General features: G+C 42.3%; 1 protein-coding gene across 4 annotated transcripts in view; it reads right to left on the reverse strand.

Annotated features, from left to right (window-relative positions):
- The window catches only part of LOC149182172 (Cystathionine beta-synthase (CBS) protein), a 209,072-nt gene that overhangs the window by 133,175 nt on the left and 61,078 nt on the right, over positions 1 to 14,819 (reverse strand). For all 4 annotated transcript variants that reach the window (XM_089416780.1, XM_089416779.1, XM_089416782.1 and 1 more), the window contains exon 2: positions 12,750 to 12,914. In XM_089416780.1, coding sequence (XP_089272906.1) covers positions 12,750 to 12,912 — 163 coding nt within the window. In that variant the 5' untranslated portion in view covers positions 12,913 to 12,914. The remainder of the gene's footprint in view (positions 1 to 12,749; positions 12,915 to 14,819) is intronic.

The following is a 14,819-nucleotide window of genomic DNA, read 5'->3' on the forward strand; positions in this document are numbered from 1 at the left end:
TCCAGACGGGAAGTAGAGACTCAGAGGAGTCGAACAAAGAACTTCCAGGAGGGAAGTAGAGGAGTGTCATGGCACTACACGGGGTAAGAGACCAAGATAGATTGGACGGAGCATCGAACTTCGTAGTTTGGAAGGCCAGAATCTTATCAGTGCTTGACAGGAATCGTGTCAAGAACTTTGCCTTGAACGTTATAGTTATCCCAGTTGACCCAAATGAGAATGACAAGTACGAAGAGGCAATGGCAAGGACCAAGTGCATTATCCTTGACGAGGTCAAGGATCATGTGGTACCACATATAGCCAAGAAGGAAACGGCAGTTGAGATGTGGGAGGCTCTCAAGAACCTATACCAGCATACTTTTGTGCAGAGAAGAATGCTGCTCGAGAACCAGATGAGGTTGTATCAGATGAAGAAGGGTCAATCGGTTGACACCTTCCTCGAAGGACTGAATGAGATCCGAGACCAGTTGACTGCTATAGGAGCAACACCAGATCAAGAGCTTATGGTGAGGACAGCCCTGAATGTTGTCTCAGAAGATTGGGAAGTATTTGTCCAGAGTATTCTGGGCAGAGGAACTCTCCTACCTTGGTACGAGATGTGGGCAGCTCTTCGCCAGGAAGAGATCAGAAGGCAGTCAAAGACAGGTAGCAGCAGCAAAGGGATCAAAGTTCAGCAGGAGGAGGAGGATGTGGCCCTAGCATCTGAGGGAAAGCAAGAGAAGCAGAAGAAGAAAGATCTCTCCAACATCAAGTGCTTCCACTGTGGGGAGATGGGTCATTATGCGACCCAATGCCCAAGGAAGAAGAGTAAGGGAAAGTCTTCCGAGACTAAGGCAATGCCAGCACGGGCAGAGAAGGATGTTTTAACAGACGAAGAATGTGCCATGAGTGCACACATGCCACTTGAGCGGAAGTGGGGAGACATCAAGCTATAGTCAAGCGGACTACAGGCGATGAGGGGCAGGATCCTTGAGGTACCCAACCTCATGGATTAGAACTTGCTACGGGAGCCCCGACGAGGAGTAGCAGGACAGATGCGGATGGAGCGACAGAGAGAGCTACAATGCAGGAGTTCCAAGACAGCGCAGAGCTAGCACACTACATCAGTGCGAAAGGCACAGGAGTGTTGCACCAGTGCAGGACGGCACAGAGCGGTGTGCAACGATGCGAGATGCAAGAGAGTTGTTGCAGCAGCGCAGAGGTTAGACAGGGAGCACTTGTCAGCAGCAGAGGGAGCTTCAGCATCAGTGGGTGTTTCTAGCCCAACAAGGAGCTCAGTTGGGAGATCAGTGACTTACTTCTCAAAAACTGAGTTGCAGTGCAGCAGTGGGCAGCACGATGCAGCTTGATGAGAGGAGGTGCAGTGCAAATGAAGTGTTAGGAGAAAGGACGAGCAGCAGCACAGATGCAGAGGGAGTTGTCGTACAGATGCAGCAGTGGTAGTGGCAGAACCATGGGCAGCAATACAGGAGGCAGCAGTGCAGAGGATGTTGGGCAGGAAGGCCTAGCATCAGCACAGGTACCGATGCCGGATGATCAAAGTAATACTCAGTGAGGAGTATTGCTAGAGCACAGTCCTCGCTAAGAGGGAGTGTTGATTTGGGGTAGCATCGGATGTGCTCTAGCCACGAAATTTGGTGGAGAGGTTAGGGCACATGAGATCTCCAATACCCAGAAGGGGTTTGGGCAGATTCTAAACAAATAAGAAGATATTACAAATAATCAATATTTTTAATGGAGTCCCTAAGTCTAAACTTAGGGAAAATAAAATATTAATCTGTATTAATATGAATCTGTGTTAGAGTGGTCCAAAAGACATGGATCAAGCCAAATCTAATCTTTAGCTGTTGATTAGGGACTTAATCTTGGCCGTTGAGATGTCAACAGGAAAAGTATAAGAGGAGGGTTGAGAGTCATTTGGAGAGCACACCAGATGATCAGTCATTCTATTCTCTAGAGCGAGGTTTGCTAAGAAAGATAGAATCAGTGATCGAGAGAACAACTGAGGGGCATTGAGTACAGAGAAATAGAGAAGGTAGAGATTGTGTCGGGAGAGCAGCGTAGTAGACAAGGAGGGTGATGCAGAGCCAACAAGAGCTCACACAAAGCCAGCCAAGTGTTGCGCAGAGCACTAGAGGGGCCAACGCAGCAGAGGCTCCCAGAGCTGACACAGGGCCTCCTAGGGCTGACGCAGGGCCAGCGTGAGACAGAGAGGGGCTGATGCAGTTCAGATTGGGCAGACGCTGGGGTTGCAAGAGCAGTTTTGTGTTGAAGACCTGCCGGAAGGATTTTCCAAGGTTTCAGCCAGGAGATTTCTCTCAAACTATGAGGTATAGCTGCTAAGGAAATTCTCTGTTAGGTAGGCCAGTTTCAACACCCAGATTGTACTCTGATATTGCTTAATAATAAAACCCTCAGATAGTTGCACTGGTTTTCCCGCATTGGGTTTTTCCAGGGACATTGGTCCAAAAATAATGGTGTCATGTGGTGTGTTTGTTCTTGTTTCTTTTAGTTGTTGATTTGTAATATGTTGAGCATGCACTGGTGTTTATTTTCAATATTTACTTTGTAAATAACTTGTTAAATAAAAATAACAAGTAGGTAGGAATAAATCAGAAAAAGTGCATTAAGTGTTTCTAAACTAAGTAAACTTAGAAACTTCAACAGAAAGAGGCTACAAAAAAGAGAGTGAAGGAGGCTTCTTTTGGGGCAGCGAAGGAGGTTTATTCTGGGGCGGCGAAGGAGGGTTCTTCTAGGTCAACGAAGGAGGATTCTTCTGGGCATAGCAAAGAAGAGATTCTTTCGGGTATGGCAAAGAAGACTTTATTCTGGGGACAGTGAAGGAGAGGTTTCTTCTGGGCAAGCGAAGGAAAGTTTCTTCTAGGGAAACAAAGAAAGGATTATTTTCGGTGACCGAGATATAGATCTAGAGACCGAGTTTCTCTAGAGGAAACCAATGAAAGGCTAGAGACCGAGATTCTCTAGGGAAGCCAAGAAGGAGTAGTGTGAAGGATAGAGATCAAGTTTCTCTAGAAGGAGACGAGGAGAACAATTCAAGATCAAGAGGAAAGTCGAGAAAGAGAAAACGCAGAACATCAAGGTTAGTGACAAGGTTCTTGGGAGGACACTAGAGTCAAGGGTTTGTGTCATGGTCTTGGTACTCATCAATTGAAGATCTAGAAGACTAATTTTGATTGGGTTTTCCTCTCAAAAGGTGAGAGGTTTTGGCCCTGGCTGAGAAGCCTACATACTATGTCACTTGTCTTTTATTGCGTATATTGGTAATTGCCTTGATGAAGAGAACACAATAATAACATAACGAAGAAAAGACTATAAGCTATGAAGTAAAAGTACATCACAAATAATTATCAAGCAGAGAAATCTTTTAACTATTCATGCCCTAGATTTTTCAACCGTCACATGGTATTTAATTGATCTAAAGCAAGTAGTTGACTTTGTTAGTTTTTGGTAGCATCGGAAGTGCTCTAGCCTTGAAAATTGGTGGGGAGGCTAAGGCACATGAGTTCTAAAGAACCCAGAAACCGTTTGGTGAAATTCCACCCGGATTGTATTTTATTAAAATAATTAATATTTTTAATGGGGATCCTAAGTCTAAACTTAGGAAAATTAAAATATTAATGGGTATTAATTAAAATATAGGTGAGAATGATCTAGAAGGCAGATCAAGTCATGTTTTAATCTTAGCCGTTGATTAGAGACTTAACCTCAGTCGTTGAAGACTCAACAGGAAAAGTATAAAATGGAGGCTTGGGATTCATTTGGAAACACACACATACAAAGAGAATTGATCTAGAGTTTGATTTCTGGAGCTAGGAAGCTGAGAAATTCGAACTAAGTGATCATTCAACAGCAGAGGGGCAGTGAGAATCTGAGAGAAGGACTATCCGGAGAACACTGACAGACAGGCAGAGAGAGCTTGCAGAGAGGCAGCGGAGTAGCTGGGAGAGTCGATGTTGGGCCAGTTTGGGCCCACGCAGTCCTGACGCAAAGCCAAAAGGGCCAGCGCAGAGGGGAAAGTTGCCTATCACACAGAAGCCAGAACTGTAGGGCACTGCCGGAACTGTCAAGATAGTTGACGCAGAGGGCAGAAGAGCTGACGCAAAACCTAAAAGGCTGACGCATGGCCAGCGCAAAAGTAGTTGGGGTTAGCCAGTCTTGTTGTCGGATCAGCCGGAATTCTATAGGGAGAAGTGAGGTAAAACTCACTCAGATTTTCCACCACTATTTTCTCTGTAAAGATTTGCTAAATGAGCATCCTAGATTTGTATTTAGATATTTCTCCTGCATAACAATAAACCCTCAGAACTGCTGCACCGGTTTTCCCGCATTGGGTTTTTCCGAGGACTATTGTGTCCAAAAATAAGTGTGTCCTATGTATCTTGTTCTTTGCTCTATTCTCTGTTTCATCAAATCAAATATTTAATTAGTGTAGGCTGCAGAAGTAATTTGCTTCAGTGTTCAGAAGAATAACTTGATGAATGTAATTTAAAAATCAAGTAGGTGAAGTAGATTCAAATTTGCTGCAGTAGGGGTTCCTTAAGTGTAGAAATTTTCACATGGTATCGGAGCATTGATTTTGAAACAAGAAGAGCAGATCCAGTGCTAAGCAGTGAGGTCAAAAGCTGCACTTGGCAACAATTCGAATCCCCTTGAAGGGATTGCACAGTCCTTGTTGGGAAGCAGATCCGAGGATATCTCTCTCTGAGTGAGACAACAGAGAGGTACGATTTTCAATTCGGGAGTTTGCAAAAGCAGAGGGAGTGACGTAGAGCCTCAACGCAGTGCTTGAAGAGCACAGTTTCTACTAGGGCAGAAATCCCCTAGAAAAGAACAAACACACATAGAAGGGGAATTTTCTCCTCAGAGAACTTTTCGCAAGAAAGTTCGAATTTCTCACTTGCTAAGCAGTGTTAAGCAGTGAATAGAAGAGTCAGTTCGACAGTTGGGTGAGATGGCATCACATGGGCTCAAAGATTAGGATAGGTTGGACGGAGCCTCCAACTATATCATATGGAAGACCAAAATCTTAGCCGTTCTGGAGGAATATGATCTTGAGGCCTACATCAAAAGTGTTGTAGTTGTTCCTACTGACAACGATCAAAAGAAGAAGTACAAAGCCGAGCAGGGGAAGGAAAAGAAGCTCATTCTCGATGGAGTTCGAGATCATGTGGTCTCACACTTGCAGGGCAAGGATACAGCCCAAGAGATGTGGGAAGCCTTGTCTTTTCTGTATGAAGGCTCTTTTGAACAACGGAAGATATACCTAGAGCAAAAGTTGCAGTGGACCTTGATGCAGAAAGGAGAAGGGGTGAACCTCTATCTTCAGCGTCTTCAGGACACTATAGACCAACTTGCTGCAGTGGGTCCACTCCTTAGCGAACCGCAATGGTGAGGGTAGCCCTGAACGAAGTCTCGGATGAATGGAAAGTGTTTGTCCAAAGCATATTGGGCAGAGAAAAACTACATTCATGGGAGGAGATGTGGGCGGCTCTTCAACAAGAGGAAATAAGGAGGGACCTAGTGAAGGTCAACCTCAATGGCAACAGTGGGATTGGCACAAAGACAAAGGAGGAGGAAAACGCATCTCTAGCATCGAAGGGACAGTAGAAACAGAAGCGAAAGAAGGACATTTCGAAAGTGAAATGTTTCAGATGTGGCGAGATGGGTCACTTTGCATCTCAGTGTCCTTTGAAGCAAAAGGATAAGGACGAGAAGCATGATCCATGAGTCGCAAAGAGAGACGAGGATGAGTTTGCCATGAGTGCCCATACATCTCCAGGAGGGAGATGAGACGATATTGAGCTGTAGTCGGGAGGACTACATATGGGCGGGATCCATAAGGAGTCCACCTCTTGGAACAATTCCTTGCTACGAGAGCCCAAGATTCAGCAGTAGCGAGATGGACTTAGTGTCAAATCATATGATGCAGTGGACTATTTGGAGGACAGATGCAGTAGCTTGGGACCAGAGACTAATCGACGTAGAACAAGGTTGGCAGCAATGCAGTTGGCACAGTGCGGAAGTCAGCAGCAATGCAAAAGATTCAGAGGGTCAACAGCAGTCAGATTCCAACATTCATTGTATTATGTTGAATACAGTTAAGTTCAACTAATTTTGGATGTTTTTCAGTTGCTTCTCTCAACAACTGAGTTGCGGTACAGATGCAGTGTTAGCAGTAGCAGTGCTAATAGGATAGCAGATGCAGCGTTTGAGAGGGAGTTGTAGTATAGATGCAGCAGTGGCAGTGGTAGTGTCATGGGCAACAGTACAGTAGCAGCAGCAACATAGTGTTGGTGGCAACAGCAGTGCAGAAAGGAGGTGCTTCAGAAACAGAGCAGCATGCAGGTGGACATTGTTACTAGATCACTTTCCTCGCGAAGAGGGAGTGTTAGTTTTTGGTAGCATCGGAAGTGCTCTAGCCTTGAAAATTGGTGGAGAGGCTAAGGCACATGAGTTCTAAATAACCCAGAAACTGTTTTGTGAAATTCCACCCGAATTGTGTTTTATTAAAATACTTAATATTTTTAATGGGGTTCCTAATTCTAAACTTAGGAAAGTTAAAATATTAATGGGTATTAATCAAAATATGGGTGAGAATGATCTAGAAAGCAGATCAAGTCATGTTTTAATCTTAGTCGTTGATTAGAGACTTAATCTCGGTTGTTGAAGACTCAACAAGAAAAGTATAAAATGGAGGCTTGGGTTCATTTGGAAACACACACAGAGAAAATTGATCTAGAGTTCGACTTTTGGGGCTAGGAAGTTGAGAAATTCCAACTAAGCGATCATTCAGTAGCAAAGGGGCAATGAGAATCCGGAAGGACTTTCCAGAGAATATTGACAAAGAGGTAGAGAGAGCTTGCAGAGAGGCATTGCAATAGCCGCAAGAGCTAATGTTGGGCCAGTCTGGGCCCACGTAGTCCTGACGCAGAGCCAGAAGGGCCAACGCAGAGGGGAAAGTTGTCTGTCACGCAGAAGCCAGAACTGTCAGGAACTGCCAGAACTACTAAGATAGCTAATGCCGAGGGAAAAAGAGCTGATGCAGGGCTGACGCAAGGCCAGTGCAAAAGTAGTCGGGGTTAGCCAATCTTGTTGCCGGATCAACCGGAATTCTGCCGGGTGAAGTGAGGTAAAACTCACTTAGATTTTCCGCCAGTATTTTCTCTGTCAAGGACTGTTAGATGAGCATCCTGGATTTGTATTCAAATATTTCTCCCGCATAATAATAAACCCTTCGAACTGCTGCACCGGTTTTCCTGCATTGGGTTTTTCCGGGGACTATTGTGTCCAAAAATAAGTGTGTCCTATGTATCTTGTTCTTTGCTCTGTTTTCCATGTCATGAGATCAAATATTTAATTATTGTAGGTTGCAGAAGTAATTTGCTTTAGTATTCAGAAGAATAACTTGATGAATGTAATTTAAAAATCAAGTAGGTGAAGTATATTCAAATTTGCTACAGTAGGGGTTCCTTCAGTGTAGGAATTTTCATAGACTCCATAAGGCACTGGTCCCATAAATAATTCAATCTAATCTCGTAACTTGCTAAAATCAACCAAGTGGCTAGATCATTCAATCGTGTCTCCCGGACTTGTTGGTTGCCAATAAGTCTTGCATTTCCATCTTCGATAGGGACTACTGCCCATAGCATATTGTTGGGAGACAACTAGAACGGAGAGGTCGGGGATCAGAGTGACAACCCTTGACCTGAGTCATTATCACACCATGCTTGTAAAATCTGAGCGACGACATTACGTTGGCAGATTGAGCTACCCAGTTAGAGTGATTCAACAAGGGAGAGAGTTTGATCCCCAAAGAGAGCATAAGAGAGAGGGAGAAGCGGATAATTTGGAGGACGATTTCCAGAGAGGTTACAAGCAGTTTCCCAGTGTCATAGAGGCAGGAAAAGGGAGGCCAAAATCATTATGCAGAAAGGTCGAGCAGCCAAAAACCCTAATGCGACTTGCCGAAGAGAGATCGTTTCAATTGCTAGAGGCCGAGAGGTCACACAGAAAGCAAAGAGAATCATTTCTAGAGGCAGAGGAAGGTTGGACGACTCAGTTAGAGCTGATTAGCAGGTAGTGTGAATTATCCAGGCCATGCGGTGTGAATTCCAAGCAAAGCAAGTTGCCAGTGAGAGGGTTCGAGCAGGCCAAAGGGAGGTCGAATTGTTTATAGAAAGGAGAAAATTTCTCCTATTGATTTTGTCAAATTATTTCCGGAGGATAACCAGTTGAGCATCTAGTTATATTGATTTTCAAATTGTTGCATAATTAAATAAACCCTCATGTGATGCATAGGTTTATACGTTAGTCCAAAAATATTGGTGTCTTTTTTATTGTGTGAGAACCTATTTCTCAGTTCCTGATTTTATTTTCTGTAACATATTTTTATGGTGAAGATTGCAATTGTGAATTATGCGCTTCTTGTCGTAAACAATTAAACTGCTAATAGTTACGAGAATAACATCCAGTAATTGCAATCAAGGAAATTTCACAGAGGGTAGATTCAGTGGTTGGAGACCTGATCAGCTTCCTGGAGGCAGAGGGAGGCAGGACGGTTCACTGTGAGTCATTTTTCAGGCAGTGTGAGTTATCCAGAGCCAGCAATGCGAGTTCCAGGCTGCAGTGCGAGTAGCCAGTGTGGGGTTCGAGCAGGCCAGAGGAGGTCGAGTTGATTAGCAGAGGAGATCCTTGATCTCCAAACTATTTTGCCTTTATATTTCCGGAGGATTGTCAGTTGGGCATCCAGTTGTAATAATTTCCAAATTGCTGCATAATAAAATAAACCCTCATATGTTGCACTGGTTTTCCCTTCAGGTTTTTGCAAGGACGTTTAGTCCAAAAATATTGGTGTCTATTTATGTGTGTGCATCTATTTCTTAGTTCCTGATTTTATATTCCGCAACGTATTTTAATTGTGAGGAATGCATTAGTGATTTATTCATTATTTGTCGTAAACAAATAAAGTGCTAATCAGTTAGAAGAATAAGCTCCAGTTGTTGCATTTAAGAATATTTCACATCTTCCATGAATAATGGGGCTGACATGTCACCCTCTCAAATTATGGTGGTCAATCACGATAGGTCAACTTTTGGGAGGCATAACTTTTGCATCAAAACTACGAGTGATGTAATTCTTGCACCATTGGAAAGGTCTTCAAGTGTAGAATAGCATCACAAGGTGCAGCCCCCATAAACAAATCATTTAAAGATTCAAACTAGCCCCGGAAGGTTTCAGACCCCAATACTCCAAATTGGGTCACAAAAACTTGGAGGACAAGACACCAAAGGAAGCATTCACTGACATAAAGCCAAAGGTGAGTCATTTCCACATCTTGAGTTGTCCAATTTGTAGCCATTTAGTGATAGGGAAGAGGACCAAGTTGGAGCCCTCCAGTAGGGAAGGGTTTATTTGTAGGTTAAGTGAGGCTTCAAAAGCATACAAGGTCATTAGCCATCATAAGAACATTAGCCATCTAGGCTTGAAATTTCTACACTTATCAATGTAATTTTGATTTCAATGGTGAGGTAATGAGAGGGTTTCATAAATGTCTTTAAAGTGTGGTACCTTTTGCAAATGAATACATAATCATTAATAGGGAGATGGAGTTGTATAGGAATGCAACTGGACTATTTGGCTTTGATATTGTTGTCAAAGAAAAAATACTTTAATGCCATGTAAGCAACTTTAACACTGAATTTTAGATGTTTCATTTGTTTTGCCACTTATGTTTGTGTTTTTGTTGAAATTGGCAACTAGGGCCAAACTCCATGTGGGTCTACTTATTTATGGCATCTGATATTTTTCTTGGATTCCTCTCGTCGAGAGGTGGAGGATTGATCTAAAGATCATCTGATTCCGACATGTATTTATGGAGATATGAATTTATTTGTGTTATGGGACAATTCGTCAAGGTCGGCCAGTGACCAAATTGCCCCCATCTATCCTCAACGTTTTACTATAAAAAGAGGTGGCTTGCAAATCATTTGACACACCTCTTGTTATCTCTTCCTCTCCACTTGTCTTTGGGTTTTAGTGGGAAGAGAGATCTTAAGATGATGCGCTGCCCCAAGTGGAGAAACTTAACTCTGTCATGGAGAAGGCTCTACGCTGTCATGGAAAATCTTAACGCTGTCATGGAGAGGCCTAACACTGTCGTAGGAGATGACCTTAACACAGTCATAAAGGAGGCTTTCATAGCACATTCCATGTGCCCTAAATGCAGACCCTAAGACGCTGCCATTATATGTCCTAAACGAAGTCATCTAGACGCAGAGTTCGGAGGGTCATATTATGCCCTAGCTGCAGGGAATAGGAGGGCTATTGACTGTATAAAGGAGGACTAAAGACAGGCCCTAACGCTGTCATAGAAGTGAACCTAAACGCTATCATGGAGATAGCCCTATCACAGTCATAGAAGAAGGCTTAATGTAAGCATGAATAAAAGCACCCATATGCAGTTCTAAGGAGAGGTCTACTCACTGTTACAAGAGACTCTCAAACGCAGCAAGAGGAAGACCCAGATCCGCACCACAGGTTAGTCTCATGGCAGAAGGACGCAAGGAGGTATGTGCTTGTATCATTCTCGGCACACCTGTAAATTAAAGACGTAGTCAAGATAGTCTTCAAATGGACGGAGCAGAAAAGAGGCACTGTACTAATATGAATGACGTAGTCACAATTTCTGTGATATCAATTATCTCACAGTATATGGATCTGCCCCCCTGCTATATTAATATGTATATCAGTGATATCACAACAGGTCTCGGTATATATACATATGTGTATCTGTGCTCCTTCATGGTTTGTGTGCAATGAGAGGAAATAGTATCACATGCATTGGTGATGTTTTGAAGTCACTCTCTTCAGCATTGCTATGTGCTAGGCCGCAGACCATAGCACCATAGCTAAGACTACCTTGGAGCTGCTGTCTTAGGATTGTTTGGAGTTTGTTTAGATCAGCCATTCAGCACAGTGTTGGGTGCAGCTTGGTGTTGGGTGCAGCATGGTGACAATTAATGCAGCACACTGTTGCATGCAGCATGGTTAATGCAGCAGACTGTTGGGTGCAGCATAGTGCAGCATGAATGTTGCAGCATGGTGTAATGAACTGCAGCACAGTGATGGGTACAGCATGGTGATGGAATCACCTGTGTTCAGATCAGCTATTTCATGTGTTATCTTCTTAGTGAAGATTTCTGCTCTTATTTTGTCAAGTCAAAATGTTGACTTCTGATGTATATGTGCTATCTCTCTCTCTGCTGAACTATTGAAGAACATAAGAAGAATTGATCAAGGGTTTCCCCACATTGGGGTTTGTCCCTGGCAGGTGCCACATCTTGTGTCCTCGTCTTGGCTTGTCTTCTACAATTTATGTTTATGTTCTATCTGCATTTTACTATCATGCTAAATGTGATTGCTAATCTGGAATTGATATTGAGCTAATATGGAAAGTTGAAGTAAATTTGCTCTCAGCATAGAACATGCCTAAAAATTAACAGTTTTACTAGATTAAAATGTAGCTCAAGTCTTTTCTCTTTTTTTATTATTTGTAGTGGAGAAATTAACTAGGAAAAGCACCAAATTTACTAAAATTTGTCGTTATGGTGCTTAGCCAAATTTGTATCACTTCAAGATCCAAGAACAATTGCAATGCATTTGAATGATTACACACAAAGAAGCACAATAGGTTGGCAATAATTATTTTTCCAACTTATGACCCTAACTTTTGTTATGACACTTGGGAGTCAAGACTCATTAAATTTATTATGACCCTCTTACCTGTAGGTTATCAAGTATCAACACTTGGCCAATCTGGTTTATGTCCACAGCAATCTCCAATTGAGTGTGAAACCAGTTAAGCACCTCCTTGGTATGGGATGCTATTTCCATAGAAAACATTGTCACCTTGAGTGAGTGAGGATAGAGTCTAAGAGACCTATTGTGGGGGAACCAGCCTCATGGTCAGAGCTAGAGGAGGAGGGACCTAAGCATCTGCGTGGGACAACAAAGGATATGGATGACGCACCCCCATTAGTGAACAGCAGTTAGTCCAACAAGAGGACATTCAGACTAAAGAGGCTTATGAGGCAGCCTCATCACCAGCCTCTACACAGATTCATACTCAACCAACCACCAGTGGTTGTCAGAATGATGCTGCAGGGTCTTCTAGTGGTATCTATAAAAGGAAAAGGAATAGATAGCTAGCTGCTAGATTGATATTTGTAGATGTCTGTTCATGATGAGATACATTTTATATATATTTGATGCCATTTTGTATTGGTTAGTCAGTTTTGTGTCCATCGGGATTCAAATATTGAATAGGATATAATCATTTGGCAAACTATACGTCTTATATATTAGTGTGTTTTTCATCTTTATGTGGCAAAATAATTATTTTATGTTGCTGTTTGTTTATATTAAGCAACCAAATCATGAACCTTAGCAATAGGCACAGGAATTTCACGAAAGTTCAAGTGAGCTACACTATTGAAATGAACTCTTCTTAAGAAAGTTCACAACATTGGTCATGGGAACATAGAAGCTTGCTGTCCTCAACACCAAATCTGAAGTAATAATGCAAACAACTGGCTTAAAATTATTTATCACATTAATGAAATTAAGGTAAATACGGAAGAGAAACAAGAGACAGAAAGACTACTTTGCCACACCGGTCAGAGATGATTATTCTTTGAAAACAAAAAATAAACTTCAGTTAAATTTGTTACCTTTCCCTCCTGGAACTTCAGGAAAGGTAGACACTGGAATATTTGCAAATGCTTTGTTCAAGGCTTCTTGCAAGCCATTTGGTAGTCTTTTCCTTGCTTGAACAGTGTCAAAATACTCATCAAAACTTGGCATTGATCTTTTCTGTAAATCAGCAGCTGCCATATCTGAATACGAGAGAAAAACTCAATAATGAATATCTTAGCAGTTAACTGAAAAAAGCGAAAACTGGAAAGTTTTCAGCTGCTAACAATAATTATAATTCAGTTAATTTATGAATCTGCTAGCATCTTTAAATAATAACCATGAACTGATATTTTCCTATTACATGATTCATCCAACAATTCCAAGAAACAACAGCTTATGTAAACAAAGATGATATGACTTTGCACTATGTACTTTACTGTTACCCACCAAAATGGTTAACCCCCTAGGACAAAACTTTCCTCCTATTTTGGACAGACAGCCAGCCAACCAGCAGCCCTACACATTAGCTTGATGATGATGTTATTCCAGTTCCCCCACCATCTCCACCAGTCACTACACCTCTCACCATCCAGCATTCCTCTTGGATGAAGTTGGGCTACCACTCAACAAGTACTATGATCATTTAGCAATCGGGTGCTTTTCCAGTTTACTTAATGTTTTGGGCATTTAGTATTGATAAAAGAGTGATCTAGATGATCGACCGATCTTGAGTGTAAATTTTTTCTCTCACCTTGCCAAGGGGTTTGATCTTTAGCCCTAGTCCAGTGAGACCTCGCTTGAGGCCTTAGAGTTATAACAGGGGCACTACTTGGACAACCTGGATTGAAGTAGCATGTTCATTCTCCCTTTACCATACATAACACTTTCCACATCACATTATTAGCCCTTGATACACTTCTCCATTCTTTGAGTCCAACTTGTCATTGGTTCATTGGGATTTGGCACTCCTTTATCCACATACTTGAGTGGGGCCAGAAAAGATTGCCCTGGAGGTTGAAGCTAAAAGAATGGAAGAGCATAATATGGCCACAATGAAAGAAAAAGAAAATCAAAATGCAAAAGATGGCTAGGACATAATTTAACACGTGGGCAAAAGCCTACTCTACCCTCCTCATTAGCCATCACCCAGTTTTCAATTAATTGCTATTAATTAATCGATTTCCCTAAGTTAGGCATTTTTTTAATTATCGATCAATTAATTTAATTGAGCCATCTCTAGGTGCAATTTCCAGAAACGATTTCTGGGTTTTGGAAAACTCTTGTGTTTTAGCCTCTCCACAAACTTTTGAGGCTATAACACCATCCGATGCTACAAAAACTAACACACCCTCTTAGTGAGGAAGGTGTTCTCTCTCTAGTGTTGCACAATCTGCCACAACACCCTATCTCTGCAACATCCTCCATACACGCTGATGTCTGACAATTGCAATTGCTTGCCACTCTCCACCAACCATTGCACTAACTCTGATTCATCTGCCACAAATTGTAGTTAAACCATGTTGCATCTGTGTTGCTCCTGATATTGCATTGTACAACTTGTATTGTTACCAACTCTACATCTGCACTGCAACCCAACTAACACTCACTCTCAACTTTTATTGCTACTACTACAACTAAGAAGCATCTGAAATATTTTGTCCCTACTACTAAAACGTGTTCTCCACTATACCCATTTGTTCTATGAAATAGGCGAACTTGGCTCTTCCTAGAGCTTTTGTGAGTATATCTACACACTGCTCTTCTGTGGGAACATACTATAGTTGGACCGCTCCATGCCGCACACAATCTCTGATGAAATGACATTGAATATCTATGTGTTTCGACCTATCATGAAACACTGGAATTTCATAGAGCTTAATATAACTCTGATTATCATAGTAGACACTACTCGCCTCCATCCTCAGCCTGAACAAGCTCACCAGCAACTTCCAAAACCATAAAGCTTCGCACATGGTTGTGCTACACTGCTAGCTACCATATACTCTGCCTCTGTAGAGCTCAATGTCACTGACTTCTGCTTCCTATTGCACCAAGAAAACATCCCTGATCCAACGCTGAAGCAGTACCCAAAGGTACTTTTCCTG

This window comes from Pinus tabuliformis, chromosome 3_2, assembly GCF_031772625.1.
Source record: "Pinus tabuliformis cultivar Carrire ecotype Pingquan chromosome 3_2, CPIR1, whole genome shotgun sequence".
In the NCBI taxonomy this organism is placed as follows: domain Eukaryota; kingdom Viridiplantae; phylum Streptophyta; class Pinopsida; order Pinales; family Pinaceae; genus Pinus; species Pinus tabuliformis.